Source organism: Embiotoca jacksoni, unplaced genomic scaffold, assembly GCF_022577435.1.
Source record: "Embiotoca jacksoni isolate LCO1_2020_lvr unplaced genomic scaffold, fEmbJac1.0.p SCAF_46, whole genome shotgun sequence".
Taxonomy (NCBI): Eukaryota; Metazoa; Chordata; class Actinopteri; family Embiotocidae; genus Embiotoca; species Embiotoca jacksoni.
Window position 1 is genome coordinate 1,865,279 of NW_027185399.1, and position 19,726 is coordinate 1,885,004.

Sequence of the window (19,726 nt, forward strand, 5' to 3'; positions counted from 1 at the left end):
TATCTAATAAATGCACCACATGATTGGATCAAAAAAACACATTGTTGGTCTCGTCATGGGATTTGTTGACAAGAAAATAAAAGAGTAAACACCAGCCTTATTCTTTAAGCCAGGGCTGGGTGATACGGCTGAATTACAAGAGTATTTAAGAGTGATATTTTTCTGATATATATATATATTATATGTATATATATATATGTATATATATATTATATTATATGTATATATATGTATATGTATATATATATATATTATATGTATATATATATATATATGTATAATATGTACATGATATGTATACAAGCAGTATAGATGATATAAATCACAATAATGGAAAATGGTGGCAATTCATGTCCACCAAACATGTTATTCTTTCAACTTTTAACTAATTTTTTTTTTCAATTTTATTAAAAATTAATTTTAAAAAAATGATGCTTTTAATTCCTGGTAATCAATTAATGTGGATGTTTTTAAATGAGCGTGTTGAATTATCACCCAGCCCTGCCTCAAAATATATAAAAACAAAAACAAAGCCCTCACATCAGCGTCTCCATTGATCTCCTCAGATTAGACCGTGTTAGCCAATCACGTTCGTGTATTTATGCCCCCGTCATCGAGTACCTGAGGCTGTCCGTGACGCAGCTGCGCCCCCTGCTGGACAGCAACAGGAAGTTACCCCCTCCCCTTCCCCCCCGCCCCCCAGGAGCTGGAATAAGAGAGCAGATATTTTATTTTTGGTTTATCGAGGTAATAATTTATTTTTTTATCGTACCTTTGCCCATCATGTGTGTGGGTAAATGTTTTTTTTGTCTTTTACATGTCTCGCTCCCCCCCCCCCCCTCCCACCCCTAACTGTACGAACCATGTAAAGGAGTGAAGGCCGTCAGGGACGCGTCGTCCGGAGCACCAGCGGTTTCATCCGAGTCTGTTTGATTGGCGCGTCTGTTGTTTAGAAAAGACGTAGACGCCATCTTTGTAGTCTTTGGTTTGTTTCACTTCACATGTAAAGGAGTCGGTGAAGAACTGCATGCACGTGAACCCCCCTCCTCCTCCTCCTCCTTCTCCTCCTTCTCCTCCCCCCCCCCCTCCTCCTCCTCCTCCTCCTCCTTCTCCTCCTCCTCCTCCTCCTCCTTCTCCTCCTTCTCCTCCTCCCCCCGCCTTCCTCCTCCTCCTCCTTCTCCTCCTTCTCCTCCCCCCCCCCCTCCTCCTCCTCCTCCTCCTCCTCCCGGTTGAGTCCGTTTTCACCACCACGTCAAAACATCGTTGCAGTCGTCACAGAGTTCCTCGAGCGACCGGCGGTCCTCGGGTCCTCTCGGGAGTCCTCGTTGATTGATCGGACTTAATTGGGCAGCATTTTACTTTATTTTATTTTATTATTTTATTTTTTTGCATCTGACATCATCCTGTTTGTTAGAACATTGAAAAGTTAAGTGAGATTAAATCTTTCCAGAAGCTTTTGGGCTCGTGTTGTGCTTCCTCAAAACATTCAGGGGCCTCTTTTTATTATTATTATTATTATTATTTTTTTTTTACCTGACAGGTTGAAGAAGACTTCCGGGTCACATGACGACGTGTAGACGGGCATCATCCAAAAATAAACCCACTCACCGGGACGAGGGAATAGTTTCAGGATGATATAGAAAGATGTCGGTCCTGGTTGACTGGGGGGGGTCACACCTGTGGTTACCATGGTAACACCAGGTGTGGTTCGTGCAGCCAAACAAACTCACTCTTCCACCTTTTACTTTCCTCTATTTAACACTTAATAATTTCTAATGTAATTTAATAATTATCTCCATGACATTATAGGATATTTAACACACCATTTTCGTTGTTATTGTTTCACAGTGAACCCACTAAAATATTTAATTATTAACACTTCTTATATTAAATGATTCCTTTCCTGCCTGGTTTTGTTGTACACGTGATGCACTCTGTTGAAATAAAAACAAAATCAAAAGGGGGATTTGGGAGATAATGTCTTTAATCACAGATCAATAAAGCTAGATAAAACTCTCATTTGAACATAATTTTTTAGCATTTATGTTGTGTATTAGTTTTGGTTAATTGTGCTCGTCTCAGCTGGTTTTGAGGTGTTTACAGTCAATGTTGACAAAGATGGTAAACAAATAGAAAAGTAGCATTTTGAAAGTGCGCAGGCGCCGCTGCGCCCTCTGCTGTTTATAAAAGAGAAGAAGAAGAAGAGCTTGCAGCCCCTGGTGGTCCCAGGTCGGTCTCCCATCCTGGTACTGACCCGGTCCGACCTGCTTCCGGTCCAGAGCTCCATGGCGGAGAGCAGGAATCCGGTTTAAACAGGAAACGGCAGGTCGCTGACACGATCTCCATTTGTATTCCTGCTGCACTAATTTTGAACATCTTTGTATTTAAATTCGCGTTTGTGCGTCCAACGGATCGAGCACGGGTTGCTGTGGTAACGACGTACGCGCAGCTGCGCCGGTGACGCAGCTTTCCAACACGGAAGCAGCTGGCAGAAACCTTAACCCCCCCCCCCCCCCCCCCCTCATGTGCCGTTTTTGTGTTTGGACACAGGTGATTGATTGACACCAGGTGATTGATTGACACCAGGTGATTGATTGGCACCATGTGATTGATTGACACCAGGTGATTGATTGGCACCAGGTGATTGATTGGCACCAGGTGATTGATTGACAGCAGGTGTGTGAACGGGGAAGCTCACTGGGAAGAGTTGGAAGAGGCCATTTTGTTTAGGAAGGTTCCTGACCCGGAAGTAAATAAGTGGAAATAATTCATCTGGACCAAGACCGAACATCTGGAGGAAGACAGGAACATCTGGAGGAAGATTGAACACCTGGACGAGGACTGAACATCTGGAGGAAGATAGGAACATCTGGACCGAGACTGAACATCTGGACGAGGACTGAACATCTGGAGGAAGACTGAACATCAGGATGAAGACTGAACATCTGGACGAAGATTGAACATCTGGAGGAAGACAGGAACATCTGGACCGAGACTGAACATCTGGACGAGGACTGAACATCTGGAGAAAGACTGAACATCAGGATGAAGACTGAACATCTGGACGAAGATTGAACATCAGGATGAAGACTGAACATCTGGAGGAAGACTGAACATCTGGAGGAAGATTGAACATCAGGACGAAGACTGAACATCTGGACGAAGATTGAACATCTGGAGTAAGACCGAACATCTGGACGAAGACTGAACATCTGGAGGAAGACCGAACATCTGGACGAAGATTGAACATCAAGACAAAGACTGAGCATCTGAACGAGGACTGAACATCTGTAGGAAGACCGAACATCTGGAGGAAGACCGAACATCAGGACGAAGACCGAACATCTGGAGGAAGATTGAACATCAGGGCGAAGACTTAACATCTGGACGAGGACTGAACATCTGGACGAAGCTTTTTGACCACCTCAGAGACCTCCCAGGGATATCTATTAAATGTATTAAAATATTAATAAATATAAAAATATACAGTCTGTTCCTTCTATCAGGATCATTTTTAAAACATGACGGGGTTTTTCACATCTTTTTTAACACAACTAACGACACAGCAACTCTTCGACAGCGTCATTATCTAAACTGGTTTGAAGCAGAGACTTTGCACAATTTCAGTCAGGCATTTTTAAGACATCAATTGCGGGTCCTGAGACGAGACATTGCCGCGGTGCATTCTGGGTCCTTCCTTTCCATCCCAGACTCGCTTCTGCAATCATGGGTAGGTCTCCAACTTCAAACCCAAATACTCATTAAAACGGTCAAAATCAGCCATGTTTCATACCGGGTGTGTACATAAACGTCTTACAAGCCGTTTAGGAGGCGTTTTATCGGTAAAAGTCCAAAATAAATGAAAAAAAAACGAGGTTTTTTTTTTTTTGATCGTCCGCAACGTGGAGCGGCCATAACCCGTGAGAGCGGCGTGTCGGCCGAGCACAGCGGACGGTTTCTGTCCCACTTAAAACCTGCTTCTGTCCGGTCGTACTGCTTCATTTCAGCAGCCGAATTCCTAAACTGCTTTTAAAGTTCAACTACGTGTCGGTCCATGTCGGGTTTCTGAGAGTTAGAAGCTCGGAGATCGTGTTTGATCAGAAGTCTCCGTTGTCAGAGGAGATCTTGGCTTCTCGTCTCGTCGCATGTTTGCGTGAAGTTTCGCTGTAAAACACGTTCAGGTTCATTTAAACTGGAAATCAGCTCGTTCCTGTTGTTTATTGTCTCCGAGCTGGTGAAGTTATTAGTGAGTACGTTTCGGTAGTTCTACTTGAGTACTTCCGTTTCAGTGACTTCTAACATTATAGTTTCTGTCCAGTAAAAAAAAACGTGTCTAAATCTGGTGATTGAGAAAGCTGTGAGGATTACATATTTATTTCTTAGTTAAATTCTCTTGTGTTAAGCTGAATTTATTTAAAAATCCTCTTATATTCACTTTAAAAATGAATTTTTTGTTTTGTTTTTGTTTTTTTTGCACTTTTAAACCTGTTTTTCTTTTAAACCTGTTTTTCTTTTAAACGTGTTTCTTACAGAGCAGGAACTTTAGTAGAGATCCTGTATATTTCTGAGCTGTTTGTATCGCAGCTAAAGAAGTCAAACAACCTAAATTTATTGATCTGAAGCGTCATTGTGGGTTCATTTTTTTTAATTTTTTTTTTGAGTCAGTAATGCTTTGTTCAATTCCACATGAAAGAGCTTTTATTTATTAACTTGTATTTTCCTGATGTCTCTTCTCTTTCAGGAAAGTGTCGTGGTCTGCGTACTGCCAGGAAGCTCCGCAATCACCGCCGTGAGCAGAAATGGCACGATAAACAGTACAAGAAGGCCCATCTGGGCACCGCCCTGAAGGCCAACCCCTTCGGAGGCGCTTCTCACGCCAAAGGGATCGTCCTGGAGAAAGTGTGAGTACCGCCGACGTGACGAGACCATAAACAAAAGCCTTCGAACTTCTGATTCCCTTTTGGATCTGTTGAAAACTTCTTAAATTGGGATCTTGGCTCCAGAAATGTCCGCGGCGTCGTCTGTGCGAAAGAGCATTGCAGATAAAATAGACGAAGTTGTGTTCACCCTCCCGCTACTGATAAATGTTTAATTCCCAAAGTCCCGATCGCTTTACAACGTACCGCATTTCCAAAAAACCAGCAGAACTGATGCCTCTTCGTTTCTGTGTACGATAAAGTCTTCTTAGCGAATCCGCTTCTTAAATCCCAGTTGACCTTCACAACATTTATTTCCTACGAGTTCAGATGTCACCTGATTCCAAACAATCTCCTATAAAAAGATATGTGCTGACAACATTTTATGGACAAGCATAATCATTTATTTAGACCATTTCTTTCTGGATATAAAGTCTTAAATATTAAAACGGATCTCATAAGTATTATTTTGAATGTTTTTTCCCCGACAACGACCAAGACAGACGTTTAAAACTGCGGTTCAACTCGTCTTCGGAGCCGACGCGTCGGTATCTGTCGGACCGGTACCGATCCAAACGCTACAACCTGCAGCTCGGCGGCTCTTTCACGAATCCAGTCCCGTGAAACTGATGAACGTTGTATGTTTTTGTTTTCTCTCCCCTCTGCAGTGGTGTGGAGGCTAAGCAGCCCAACTCTGCCATCAGGAAATGTGTGAGAGTTCAGCTCATCAAGAACGGCAAGAAGATCACCGCCTTCGTCCCCAACGACGGTTGCCTCAACTTCATCGAGGTAAACGACGGCGAAGCGTTTCGTCAGAGTTTTTTCTCCTAAATGTGTATTTATAGATTTAATTGGCTGAAAACCAGCCTGCACCTGAAAATCTGACTTTTGATTTGGTCTTTTTCCTCTTAAAAGCACCTTGAATGCATCACTGTGACATTTGACCCAGACGTTTGTCTCCGTGTGTCGTCCTCTCCTCTGACATCTTCTCCCTCCGCCTCCCCGCAGGAGAACGACGAGGTTCTGGTGGCCGGTTTCGGACGTAAAGGTCACGCCGTGGGCGACATTCCCGGTGTCCGTTTCAAGGTGGTGAAAGTGGCCAACGTGTCTCTGCTGGCGCTCTACAAAGGCAAGAAGGAGCGACCCAGGTCATAAACGGCCGAGGCGGGAAATACAATAAACGCTTTTTCAATTACAAATCTGATTGTTTTTGTGTTCTTATTTTAATCATTTTCTGATTAAACTCCGCTTTCTCTTCGTTAAGGACACCACGTTTATTGCTGTTGCCTAGCAATGTTTTTTTTTTACTACTTAAACCACTTGAGCACCAAGCATGCACACGACTTCCCATGTTGTGACCATCAACGCAGCATTATTACACAAGTTTATGTCTTTGGTGAAACATCTAAGACGACGTGTATTTAATTCTCCAAATGTTATTAATTTGGAGAATTTTCTTTTTAACCTTTTCCACCCTGGCTGTCGGGTCACGGCACCACAGCACCGATACTGGGCTGTTTTCTGTTATTAATACGCAACTCAAACTGAAGCTTCGCTCTCCGAAGCTCTAAAATTTTGTTGTGCTTCATTTCTGTCGCGTCTGACTCGGATCAAGAGACAGTTCAGATGTTTTTAGATGAAAACACCAGAGACAAAAAGACCTTAAGACAACAGAGCCAGTTTAAACAACATTATTTATCTGTACAGCAGAAATAAAACTCTGAGGAATTATAACGGAACAAATTCTAGGAATTAAATATTTAATGCCGTCGTGTGTGACACTTCCTCCGGTGGCTTGTTTTACAAATACTGCGGTATCAGGTGATTATTTGAGAGTCAGCAGGTCATTAATTATCCATGTCGTGGTGTCGGGTTGTTGGATACTTAACCTCACAGCCGGGTGGAGGGTGAACAGGAAGCAGAGGATGTCTGGATTCATCCTCCAAACTATCATCACTGCTGTCTGATGTAGTTTTTTTTATGGAATCAAAGAATTCAAGCACAAATTACTTAGTCAGCTGCTCCAAACTTTAAATTAAAACTTGCAGTGTCTTTGACAGCTGAGCTTTTTCAGTGGAACACCCCGTTCTTGGCGTAGAAGGTGTTCTTCACCACCGACGACCTGGCGCAGGACGGCGTTCGGTAGTCCAACGTGTAGTCACCTGTGGAGGCAGGAACACCTTTAATCTGAGAAGAGGAGAAACTCACTGGAGCAGAAAGAATTGATGGGCGCTTTTTAAGAATGTGAGTCTGCAGTGACGGTGAATCCAAACATGTTTTTGCTTAATCGTGGACGTTATTCAATCACTGGGCTGAAATTGGTTCTTAAAATCAATGAATCAAATGTTTGGAGTGACGCTGAGTAAACCTGTCCATCCCAGTTGCAATGACTTGCTGGTTTGTTTAACCTGATGTCGCTGTAGAACGTGTAATACACCTGCCTGTCCACTAGAAGGCAGCGTATCGATGTGACCTCCTGAGACGTGTCTTTAGTACAACAGAAAACCATCTCGAAGCCACAGACTTCATATGAAAATAGCCTTATTTTGCAGGTTTTGAAACAATTAAGGTGAGGCGGGAGAGCTGTGATGTGTAATACCACTGAGGGCCACTAGGGCTCGACTCCTGAAAGCCTCCATAGAATTTTTTTTTTTAAATGTATAACTAGCTTTAATAAAAGATACTGAGACGTTATAAAGGAGTCAGGAGTGAAGCAGACGGTGCATCCGTCCCACCCAGCCTCCAGCCGTACTCCCAGGACGACAGCAGAGGGAAGTCGAACCTCTCCTCGGGTCTGATGCGGCCTCGTCTCTGCAGGTACAGACTCCTGCCTTTCCCCTGCAGAGGAGGTTTTAATTATCTTCAAGGTTGTGCTGGAATTAAAATAGACTTTGCAGAATGAGCCGGTGAGCAGTGAACCGGCTGCACAGTGAAAAACAACCGAGCCGGACATTTTAAATTAGATTAGTGTCTCGTGTGATTTGTACATGCTGAGAGGAGTCCTGATACAGAGCCTGTCTGGTCTGGGGAGAAACTGGCCTCATCAAGGGAGGCGCACCGGGCCTCTGCTCCTCGTCCACGGGGGGCACAGGAGGAGGAGGAGGAGGAGGAAGGTCACCCTGCCTCTCAGGTGTCCTGGTAACTAGAAACTTGACGGCTCTGCTGGGTGAAGCACAAACACCACATTAGTGTGTATTATCAACAGTTTGCCCGATTCAAGTACAACATTTTTACAAATATCTTTATATATGATGTTAAAGATGAATTCTTTGAGTTGAGTTTCTGCTATAAAACTAATGATTATTACCAGCACAGACACAACTAAACTAAACTAAACTAAACTAAACCAAACTAAACTAAACTAAACTAAACTAAACTAAACCAAACTAAACTAAACTAAACTAAACTAAACCAAACTAAACTAAACTATATAGTGTCGACATCATGACTTTAATCTTAAAATGGTATTTCAACTTCACCCCTCGACATTTCAACTTTATTCTCAAGATTTCAACTTTATTCTTGACTTTATTGACTTTATTTCAACATTTTGACTTCATTTTCAACATTTGACTTCATTCTCGATATTTTGACATTGTTCTTTACAACTTTACCTCATTTTAACATTTTGACTTTATTTTCATTATTTTGACTTTATTCCCAAAATGTAAAATATCCTTAATCCTTAAAATGGCCCTAATACTTCACCGTACGATGATAATCTCACAAAACGCGATTTTATGTAAACAGGCTGATTGGTCAGAGCTTGGAGGGGGCGTGGCCGCTCGCCTTCATGCGCATGCGTACTGTACCGGACGTTAACGGGCATCTCGCCTCAGCAGGTGTTGACCTCCATCTCAGGTTGTCAATCATGTTTACAACTTCGAGACAGGACGACGCGGATTTTGTTTAAAACACGGAGATAGTGAATTGCGGGAACAGTGAGTGGTCAGGTGCGTTATTATTTCTTCTTTTTCCTGATTTCCAAGTTTAAAGTCGGTAATAACGTTAAGTTGATCTTATCTTAGCTTGCTAAGGAGCCTATCTTGGTGTAAGTGTCTTTTCCGCTTGCCAAACAGTTCCAGGGCAGATTTCTGCTCTGCGGCTTTGTGACTGAACAGTTTGAGAGTGATATATATCATCTTTATTTGAGCGAGAGTGATTTATCTGTTAAAAGTCCAACGGGCAGAAGAGCGGGAAAAATAAAAACACCCGCTGTCGCGCGTGAACGACATCTGTTCGTACGCGCATGCGCGAAATAAAGCGCCATCTCTCCAGCAGCTGTGAGGGCGACCAGTTTAATCAATACACCATCAGCCACAAAAAACTACTAACGGCGAGGCATTAAAGGTGAACAAGGAGTGTAACGTCCAGTTGTTGTTCACAGACATGTTGATTGATGTTAACGGTCAGTTTGGAGGTTGTAGTCTGTTATTTTTGAGTGTTCCTAATATTTTGACCGCCCAATTCATTTTGGTGGGGAGGGAGGAGGACAACATATAAAGTCGATGGCACTATTAATAGGCTTACATAAGGTTAAAACAAGGCAGGTTTAGTTACAACTCTGGACTAATGGAAGATGGAAAGTAAAGGATTGATATTTCTGATTGATTAAATACTGAATTTAAAATGTTGATGGGCCTGTCGTACTGGGAAAAAACGGATGCACATGTCATTAAATACCAGCCCAGAAGAAGTTAGACAAGCTCCAGTATAGATATTATTTAAAAAAAAAAATGGAAATGGAAATCTGTGAGAGCCAGTTTAAATGGTTGGGAGGGTTGACGTGGGTCAGGGGTCAGAGGTCAGAGGTCAGGCAGGGTCGCGAGTGGAGCAGCTCACCGAGGCTTAGCGGGCAGCGGTGCTGGCTCGGTGCTGGTGTTCCCGGGACTGTCGCAGGTCGGGTAGAGATTGGCGTAGCGGCTGTTCCAGGCCAAACGGGTCAACATCTCCTTCCGGACCTGCTCCCGGTAGCAGTTCTGGTTCTGGGTGGTCAGCAGGCCTCGCATTTTCTTGCCACGTAAAGTCTCAAGTTAGCAGCTCAACGTTTACCACTGAACAGTTGTTCTGTCAACTAAATCTTTCTCTTGAGTTTTGTTTGATTGTTTTTCTTTCTCGGCGGCAGGTGAAGTTGTGCCAGAAACCTTGTACCCATGTTACAATGGTACCGGTTCTGGTTCTCCTCCATAACAACCGCCTTCTGCATTGAGTTTGAGAACGTACACGTGTTTTCACCGCCGCTCTAAAATACTTCATGAGTTTCTTTCCATACATTTTTAAAGGAAAACCACAAGGGTTTAATATTTTCTGAAGCGTCTGCAATACAAACTGATGTTCAAAGATAAACATCTAAGACAGATGAATCTTGGTTATGAACGAGATGTGTGTCATCAGTTATGCTGAAAATTAAACTAAATGAGTAAAATCCAAGATATCTGAATTTACCTTTTGAAGCAGAGCGCTGCACCACCAACCTCTCGCTGTGGAAATGAGCAGTGGGTCAGACAACACTGTAACACAGGGAAACACCAGACACATGGGCGTAACCATGGCAGTATTGGGGGGGGGGGGGTGTTCCCCCCAATACTGAGAAAGGAACAATCTGCCCACCTTCCCCCCCCCCCCAACCCTCCCAATATAGAGTAGAAAAGATGTTAAATATATTTTCCAAACCAGAGCCAGAACCAAAGTTGTGTTTTTTTGTGACATTTGCTTTGACATTTGGGACCACATGTTATTATAGTATGACATCTTTGTAATTGGAAACTCAGTGTGATTGTAATGTAGAAGTCACGTGACTTGTGCTGGAGCTTCTATTTAGAGCCCGTTTGTAGGTGGTATCCTCGTTTACGGCCATACCACCCTGAACACGCCCGATCTCGTCTGATCTCGGAAGCTAAGCAGGGTCGGGCCTGGTTAGTACTTGGATGGGAGACCGCCTGGGAATACCAGGTGCTGTAAGCTTTTGCTCCCCTTCTCTCTTTTACAACCAGCAGAGGGCGCAGTTGTGCCTCTTTGCATCGTCCCACATCGGATGTGCTGGTGTCTCCGCGTGTACAGATGTCACTGCTGGAGTTTTATACTTCTGTATTTCTGATTGATTTAATTATGGTTTATGACCAACATTTTTTGTCATTTGGTACAAATAGGATAAAAGAATCATTTTTTTACCTCCAATTTGAAGTCTTTCTCGGCTGAGACATTTTCTCTCGTCTCAAGTGACTCACACACAAAACATTTTATTTCCGTGTTTGAATGTTTTTTAATTCAGCTCACTACCTCCCTACACTTTTGTTTTATTGAGAAATCTGCAGCACAATGTGTACGAACAAAATAATCCACATTAGCTGCTGGAGGGGCCAGATTTGGTCCACGGGCCGCTATTTTCCTACCAGTGATGTAACGTCGAAATGAAATCACTCTGAACAGATACCTAAGCCCTGTTACATTTTCTATATTTATCTATTCTTTAATTCTATAATGCATGTATTAAAAAAGGCTTTTGATGAATCAATGTCTACAAAATTGTAGCTGCGTATTTGAGTCTTTTCAAGAGGACTGAAGTCCAGACATTACCTTTAATCTGACGATATTAAATGTATTTTGACTGCAGTGACCTGAACAATGACAATGTGGGAACAACAGTGTGTGTGTCTCCGGTGGGCGGGGCCCCCTCCTCCCGTCCGTCCCTCCCTCCTCCGTCCTGATTGGCCGATCCCTCAGTCGGTCAGGGGGGTTTAAAGACGGTGGGCTGATTAAAGTGGATTATGAGGGGCAGCGAGGGAGAAAGAGTGTGTGCTGGCATCACACTCCCGTCACTGCGGCGATGGCTTCACCGTGGAAACGCTGCTGCATCCTCCTCCTCCTCCTCCTCCTCCATCTGCAGTCGCCTGCCTGCCTCCACCGACGACCTGCTGACGGGTAGGTGGAGAGACAGAAGCAGGCAGAGGTGTAGTTTTACCTTCATGACTGCTGTCCTGACTCTTTTAATCTTTGACTCTTGACTCCAACATCACTGAGGTGTTTCATCACGTGTTTTAAAGCTGCATGAAATGTGTATATTTATTTGGCTTTTCACCTTTGAGTCCTTGCGGCTACCGTGTTGTCAAACCAGACGTCTACCTCCACATCCAGCTGACAGAGCGTGACCATCATCTGAGGTGTTTGGATCCACCTCATTAATCCAAGCCGTCTCCGTTTAGCTTCACCAAAGCCTGAGAAAAAGCTGCTCGCTGCTGCTGAACGGGACCGTTAGCGCGCCGCAAAACCCAAACTAGGACCTGAAAGAGGCTAAAAATCTCTGCAGTGCTGCAGAGGTGGTTTCAATTCTCTGAGGACAAACCAGAGCCAACAGGGAGACTGAATACTGGACTCCAACCTGTACGGCATACGAATGTTTTAGCAATTTAGCATTTACCCGTTCTTGAAATACAATTTTGTGCATGTCCTTAACTGATTTTGTGATTTGCAGCAAAAACAAAACAGCTGCTATTATTTTTTCAGATGTCACTGACAAGATCAATAAAATGTTTTGTTTTATTTGCACTGCATTAAATATTAAATTCAACAAAAAGATTTAAAAAAAGTGCCGCAACGTGTCACTAATATTTGCACAATGCTAGCTGCTCTTACTTACTGTGACCAGCAGGTGTCACTAGTGAGGTGGTTAAATAGAAGGTTAGATTAATGACTGTTGCTGAAGAGAGTACTTCATGTCAGGAGGTAGAAAATCGGAGCGTGGAGGTTGGGGTGGTGGAGGGGTGTGTAGCGCGTCTGGTTTTCTGTCTTGTCGAAGACCTGAAGTTAATATTCCCGTCTTTAACAATCATCTTGCTTCTGCTATTATATACGAAGCCTTTTAACCATTAATTTGCCACAGCTACAATCTTTTCCTAAACTTAATGGTTCAATCTTGCTTCTTTGAAATTTTAAAAAATTTCAATAAATAAAAAATGTGGGACGCGTTACCGATGCTTTTATTACATCTCCCTGTATTCTCGTCTAAACCAATAAAACCTGCAAACAGACGACTTAAAAAACATTTTTAAAAAGTTGCTTTTTGCAGAGGATTTTACTGAGACTAGATGAATGGGAGTCTATGGAGCTTTTTGGAGCCGACCTCTAGTGGCACTCGGTGGTATTGCAGCTTGAAGGCACTTTCTGCATCGGCCTAATTTCTCAGACCTACGACCAGATTATGATTCATACCAGTCATCTACTCTCCGTCACTCCGTGTCAGATTGGATCCTGTTTCTTGTTCCTGTAATCCTGATGGTTCATGTTGGCCGTTACCTGAACCTCCAGCCAGTAATCCCATTATAAAACAAAGCACCTGTCACACGACTTTGTCCGCATTTTGGATCCGCCTGCCTGCTTTCCTGACGCAAAATCCACCTTTTTAGATTTGATTTGATCAACACTTTTTGTGGCCCCTGATTACATCTCCAGCATGCTAATAAGTCTTCACGAGGCTGAATGCAGCCTGAGATCCTTTGGTGTGTTAGTAATTCCTGGTCAAAGTTAAAACCAGCGGTCACCGAACCTTTGGAGTCCCAATTCCTGCTAAATCAGATTCTCTTGAACACATTTAGTTTATCTGGCGACGGAGGCGACGCGAACACGACTCCGGCAGGACGTTTAGTTTTTTTTACAGCGTGCAGCTGCTACCGATGGAGAAGCTGTAAAATCTCTCCTTTTGGCCGACAGCCACCCCATCCTTCACGACCCGCGTGTGTGTGTGCGTGCGCGTGTGCGTGCGCTAATGATTGTATGATTATGTAATCGGTGCAATCCTACAATCCACAATCCAGCGCTCTGACCCTGCACACAAGAGCAGCTCGACCTTTCCTGTGTGTGGGTTGAGGGGATTGAATGAAGCCGGGAGGATTTGACAGCTCTATTGTCTGGTTTACTGAACAATGTTCACTTATACATTCAGGAAAATATGAAGCACATATATTCATATCTAGACATATATGTGTATATATATATATATACAAATAACACAGCGCTTGGCTCATTTAGATTAGATTATCCATAGTTGGACGACACTGGCAGATTACTTAGAGTAGATAAGTGTTGCCTGTTAACAACAAACATATTTTAACCCTCCTGTTGTCCTCGGGTCAAAATGACTCGCAGCTGTATTTAACCGAGTTCTATATTTTTTAATATTTTTTGGGATCATTGGTGACGAGGAGGCTGCGAGGGTTTCTTTAAAGAATGATGACCGATGATCCCAAAAGATATAAAAATATAGAAATAAAATAGAACTTGGCTGAACACAGCATTTTGACCCGAGGACAACGGGAGGGTTAACCCTCTTTTACTTAAAAAAAAAGACTTAAAGCTTCCAAACATTTTGTACGCTGGATTTCCGACCGGATAAAACAGCGTGAGCCCCGACAGACGACTCTCATTACGACGTAAGGAACTATTGCGGCTGTGATTTTGGCGTCTTAAAAAGGATTCAGGCTGTTTGAATTCAGAGACTTTGTGTTTTTAGACAGTCGTACAGTTTGGAGCCAGAACAGGCTGATGCCATTTAAAATAGGTGGAGGTTGTTAAGGGGTTAAAAACGGGGTGGAAGAAGTACAACCCTGTTTCTGAAAAACGTCGGGACGCTGTGTAAAATTGTGATTTGCTCATTTTGAATTTGATGGCAGTAACACATTTTTTTTTAAAAAAAGTTTACTTCTGTTTTGCATCACCTTGTCTATAAACAACACTCTGTAAATGTTTTGGGAACTGAGGACACCATTTGTTGGAGTTTTGAAAGTGAATTCTTGTCCCATTCTCGCCTGATATAGAATTTCAGCTGCTTCTCTGTCGTATAAATTTCACACCATAATGCTCCAAATGTTTCTAAAGTAAACAAGTAAGAGTATGTTTGTGATACCGATCCCGAAAGGTTGTCTGACATTTTGATGTCAACTTAGCTAATAAACAATGCAGGCTCCAGGTTAACCTTTAGCATGTGAAACAAATACACCTATTTTGAGTTGCTACTTTCCAAAGTCCCGGTTGATGGTCTGTTTTTCCCAGTAGGTCGTTCACAGGCACCAACGTCGAGAATTTAATCACAACGCGACGATTTGATTGATATCTCGTGTTTACCGCCCTGTCAATCAAATCCGATCCAGACGATTTGTGTCCAACAGATTAACTCAGTTTTAAACTAATAATTTCTGATTTTTCTCTTAAAATTTCAGGGAAAAACAGGTCATGTGTTGAAGCTTTAACCTCGTCGCTCTTTGATCCGCACATGCTCGGGACTCTTTACATGAAACCTGCATGTATTTATAAAAAAACATCAATCAGAGCTGCTGTTTGGTTTTAAGCTGGATTCTAAATCTTGGTCCGTTTTATTTTTCTAATACAAGACTGTGTCTGTAATGCGGGTCAGAGTGGGACATCCGAGCAACAGAACATCACCGTGACTGATCACTGCCTGTTACCTTTAACACTAATCCATCGGGTCAGAGGTCGGGTCACTAGACTACACAGATGCATTCTGGGTACTTGAAACCTCGCAGGTTCATCCCCTGTCGTTCTCTTCTGTTTTAAATCCTAATATATATTAGTTGAGGATCATTCAGTTTATGTCACATTATATATTCACCATTACTTTATTGCTGTCTGGTTATTTATAAGTGAAGATTTATTTTGTCTCGGTTGCTTTAACAATTAAAGTAACATTGAACTTTTATTAAATATTTCTTTGGTATCAGTTACTGGTCAGTAAATTAAAATCTTTTGCTGCTCTGCAAAAAGAAAACAAGTTGCATCGTATTTCACTTTATTTCGTTATTTGCTTTTCTCTTGACATTTTAGAAGTGACAGCTGCTATATTAATATCCCAAGTTTATTTTTCTCCATTAAAAGACAAATGTTTTTTGTTTTGGCTATATTTTTTCAAAATGAAGTGAAAATAAGTCAGAAATAAATTATAATTTTTTTTTTATTTTTTTTTAAACTTAAGAATACTAGTATTTCAGATAATTGATTGATTTTATTTATTCATTTTCCTAGTCTGTTTTCTGGATCACTTTTACCTTCCAGGGGAGGACAAAATATCTTCTTGAAATTCAACGTATATATATATATTTTTTTAATCAGCTCTATTTAGCTTATTAAACTCTATAAAGCAGATTTCAGAGAAAGACATATTCATAGTTATCAAGAATTAAAATTTGTAAGGACATGACATTGATGAACATCAGTACTGACTCTCCTTTCTCTGATTGACAGGGCTGCTGTCTCTGCAGTTTATGGTAAGATCCATCATCCATCCCGACTGGCTTGATTTTAAATTCTTACCTTGAACCCCAAATCAACACAGAAATACTCCTCAGTCACAAAGAGGAACAAAGCTGAGATAGTAAAGTCACCGTTTTGAGTGATGTTTATTACCCTGAAGGTTATAAAGTAGATCTGTTTATTTTACGAGACAAGAAAATGAATCCTGTTTTCTGTCCAGATGGAGGAAACGAAAGGATGAAGACGGAGGAGCGTTTGACGGAGAAACATTTCAGACAACTGCCGGTAAACGCTGAGCGAAAAGATAAATCATTTTTATATTCAAGTATAATGTTACTGATTTCATTCAAACCATCACGAGTACAGTTTATGATGTCGGCTGCGGTTTGCAGCTGGATCTGATCTAGTTTTTGTTCCTGACTCTAAATGGATGCTGATGGAATCTGTCAGAGAAACACTTTTCCTTTAGAAAATTGCTGACAGAGAAGAAGAACATTTTTGTCCCTCACTTTGTCCTTTTCCGTCCTCCAGTCTCCAGACGTCTCACAGCGGAAGTTACTCCAGACACCAGAAGCTGCACTTCCCTTCACTCCTTTCCAGGTGGCGTAGTCTCCACATTATTAACGTTTACTGTAACACAACAAATCACAAGAATTGTAAAGTTTGAATATTTATTTATATTTTATCACAAATAGCTCATTGTTTCATATTTGATAACCTCTGTTTGATTATTAGTAATTACTTTGTGTATAGTACTGTATGGTTTTCCAACAATAAGTGTTTTGTAGTCTGTAGCTATTACAGTAATATACTATACGTACTAATGCAAAACTATCTCACACCCTCTATTTGCCTATTTTATATTTGGGACTTTGAGAAGTAGATTTTTTAATTTATTTTTAAGAAACCTGGTGTGAGAAAGGAAAGTCAGAACAACACTTAGAATTATCTACTAATACTGTTGTCTCCGCCCACCAGGTGCAGTATACTGTTGTCTCCGCCCACCAGGTGCTGTCCAATAATACTGTTGTCTCCGCCCACCAGGTGCTGCCCAATAATACTGTTGTCTCCGCCCACCAGGTGCTGTCCAATAATACTGTTGTCTCCGCCCACCAGGTGTAGCCCAATAATACTGTTGTCTCCGCCCACCAGGTGTAGCCCAATAATACTGTTGTCTCCGCCCACCAGGTGTAGCCCAATAATACTGTTGTCTCCGCCCACCAGGTGTAGCCCAATAATACTGTTGTCTCCGCCCACCAGGTGTAGCCCAATAATACTGTTGTCTCCGCCCACCAGGTGATGTCCAATAATACAGCAGCTCCCGTCCTCCGGGTGTTTTCCAACGGGGAGCCGTGCATCTTGCTTCAGGCCCGGAAACTCGCTCTCCGCTTCGCGAAGCAGAAACAGCTGGACCTGACGGAGCGGGTGTTTTCCCCTCAGAACCCGGTCGACACCAGTCAGTCCGTCTGCCGCCAGGACAGTGCCACGTACGTCCACCTGTCTGTTCACATACCTGTCTGTCTGATGGACACACACTTTATGTTACAGGTTTCCAACACGGCTCCTGTGTGGCAGACAGATACGTTTCTAACCTGATCGAATGTTTATTTTCAACAGCAAAATTTGTCAAAACAACACAGAAGACTTGTAAAGTACTTAGAAATGCATTGTGATGCTGCAACAGTCATTAAATAACCTGTTTTGTACAAGCGGAGACTCCCCCTTGTGTCACAGTGGAGTAACTGCACCTTCAGAGTTACAAGTTAAAAATCACTGTAACAATGCAGTAAAATCGGTCCTGTTTCACTCATAATTACAAAAAATAACTTAACTACTGTGACCTCACACTTGTAGGCGTCACAATTACAGTCCAACACAGAACTAAACGAGGTGTGATTTGTGGGTAACTTTCAGATAGACCCTCTATCTGTTTGTTTTCTGCAGGCTGGTGATGAAGTTTGGTGACATGGAGAATTTAAAGGACCTGTCCATCAGGTGAGTCACACCACCTGTCTGCCAATCACACACTCGCATGCAATTTATAGTCCTGCTGTCCATCAGTCGCTGGCTTTAACGTAGTCGTTTCTCGGTAGTCTACGATGCTTAAATATTGAGCAACAGTTTGGACCGACGGTCTCCTCTCGGCCCGTCTCCTGTCAGTATGCAGCTCTCCAACACGTTTTACGAGTCTTCGGGTCAGTGGTGGTTCTCGATGGACAACGTCTCCCTGCTCTACAACGCCTCCCAGGAGGCCGTGTTCAACGCCAGCGAGGTGTACGCTCCGGCGACGTTCTCCTACCGCTGCCTCCGCGTGAGCAGCCTGAAGCGCTACAACGCCCTGCTGCTGCCCGTCACCGACCGGGCCCACCGCTGGACCGTCACCTTCACCGACTTCCAGGTACCAGTCGGTCGAACCGGCGGACTCACCGACCGATAAACGTGTCATTTCCTCCGTCCACGTCCTGATGTGAAGTATTCTGTCAGCCTCCAGACACAAAGTGGGACGATAGAATATATATAATATACAAATATATTCCATATTATGTTATTTATACCCACAGGCAGATTTTTTTAAACCAAATTTGATCACATCTATGGCTAAAATAAATGCAAAATACTGATATTAATTCATTTATTTGTAAAGATATTTTACATTTGCATTTGTGGACATTAGAAATCACTGACGGTATCTTCTCCCTCCTCAGATTCAGGCCTTCAACGTCACCGCAGGGAAGTTTTCCCCGGCCAGCGACTGCACCACCTTCATGACGCCGGCCATCCTGATGGGCCTCATCATGTCGCTCATCCTGCTGCTGGTCCTGGCCTACGCCCTGCACATGGTCGTCCACCTGAAACGCATCGAGAACGACGATGAGCACAAGGCCGACTACTTCTCACACAACCCCGAACCGCTGGAAGACTGCTTTGTGGAAAACACCATGGAGAAAGACGTCATGTAGGGGGAGGGGGGGGACCGGGGAGATCATCAGAGACTGTTCACCCATCAGAAAGAAAACAGCTGATTTAATAACTGGCCCACAAATCTCATTTTTCTAAACAAGATATTTCTAGTGTTTTGCAATTTGCCTATTAGGGAATTTCAGTGTCTGTCTTTATAATAAATTTATTAAAAATACAAATAAAAAAAGAATAGTGTTTGGTGTGTGCTGGTCCCCTTCACATCAGTAGTCTTTGATAATTCGACCCGAAGTCAATTTATTGTCACAGAAAATACTGCAGACTCATCGCTTGCGATGCTACCTGTTAGCCATTCAGGCTAGTAGACACATAAAAAGAAAGAAAACGGAATTAAACATTCAGTGAAATGATCTAAACATTGTTGTGAAACAATCACAGACTACCACTGAGGCATCTGAAAAACAAGTATCAAAATAAACACTTTCTACAGACAGAAATCATGAAACATTGAACACTGGGTTTCAGCGCATGAACATAGCGGTGTAGTTCCCATTCTGTCCTGGGGGGGCGGTCTACTGCCGGCAGCAGCATTCAACCCCCCAGGATTCAGACAGAAGAAGAAGAAGCAGCTC

General features: G+C 42.7%; 4 protein-coding genes and 1 non-coding gene across 9 annotated transcripts in view; 4 read left to right on the forward strand and 1 right to left on the reverse strand.

Annotated features, from left to right (window-relative positions):
- The window catches only part of ip6k1 (inositol hexakisphosphate kinase 1), a 23,670-nt gene extending 22,215 nt beyond the window's left edge, over positions 1 to 1,455 (forward strand). For all 5 annotated transcript variants that reach the window (XM_069169580.1, XM_069169582.1, XM_069169583.1 and 2 more), the window contains one exon: positions 1 to 1,455. This exon is cut by the window's left edge and continues 2,854 nt beyond it. The gene's annotated coding sequence lies outside the window, so the exon portion shown is untranslated.
- Positions 1,456 to 3,667: 2,212 nt separating this feature from the next.
- On the forward strand, positions 3,668 to 6,115 carry rps23 (ribosomal protein S23). The gene is made up of 4 exons (XM_069169629.1): positions 3,668 to 3,730; positions 4,742 to 4,901; positions 5,585 to 5,705; positions 5,925 to 6,115. Exons 1-4 carry the CDS (start codon positions 3,727 to 3,729, stop codon positions 6,069 to 6,071), a joined length of 432 nt encoding a protein of 143 aa, XP_069025730.1. The 5' UTR covers positions 3,668 to 3,726; the 3' UTR covers positions 6,072 to 6,115.
- A 508-nt stretch (positions 6,116 to 6,623) lies between these two features.
- On the reverse strand, positions 6,624 to 10,386 carry LOC138210456 (protein SPMIP1). Its single transcript, XM_069169628.1, has 5 exons — positions 10,362 to 10,386; positions 9,759 to 9,928; positions 7,904 to 8,075; positions 7,652 to 7,754; positions 6,624 to 7,078 (listed from the first exon to the last, which is right to left on the reverse strand). The coding sequence occupies exons 2-5, from the start codon at positions 9,923 to 9,925 to the stop codon at positions 6,987 to 6,989; spliced, it is 534 nt and encodes a 177-aa protein (XP_069025729.1). The 5' UTR covers positions 9,926 to 9,928; positions 10,362 to 10,386; the 3' UTR covers positions 6,624 to 6,986.
- Positions 10,387 to 10,761: 375 nt separating this feature from the next.
- On the forward strand, positions 10,762 to 10,880 carry LOC138210528 (5S ribosomal RNA). The gene has a single exon (XR_011179264.1). It is a non-coding gene; the product is annotated as a 5S ribosomal RNA (ribosomal RNA).
- Positions 10,881 to 11,670: 790 nt separating this feature from the next.
- Positions 11,671 to 19,304, forward strand: atp6ap1la (ATPase H+ transporting accessory protein 1 like a). Its single transcript, XM_069169605.1, has 8 exons — positions 11,671 to 11,837; positions 16,167 to 16,189; positions 16,396 to 16,460; positions 16,707 to 16,775; positions 17,472 to 17,662; positions 18,120 to 18,170; positions 18,336 to 18,573; positions 18,881 to 19,304. Exons 1-8 carry the CDS (start codon positions 11,743 to 11,745, stop codon positions 19,133 to 19,135), a joined length of 987 nt encoding a protein of 328 aa, XP_069025706.1. The 5' UTR covers positions 11,671 to 11,742; the 3' UTR covers positions 19,136 to 19,304.
- The last annotated feature ends 422 nt before the right edge of the window (positions 19,305 to 19,726 follow it).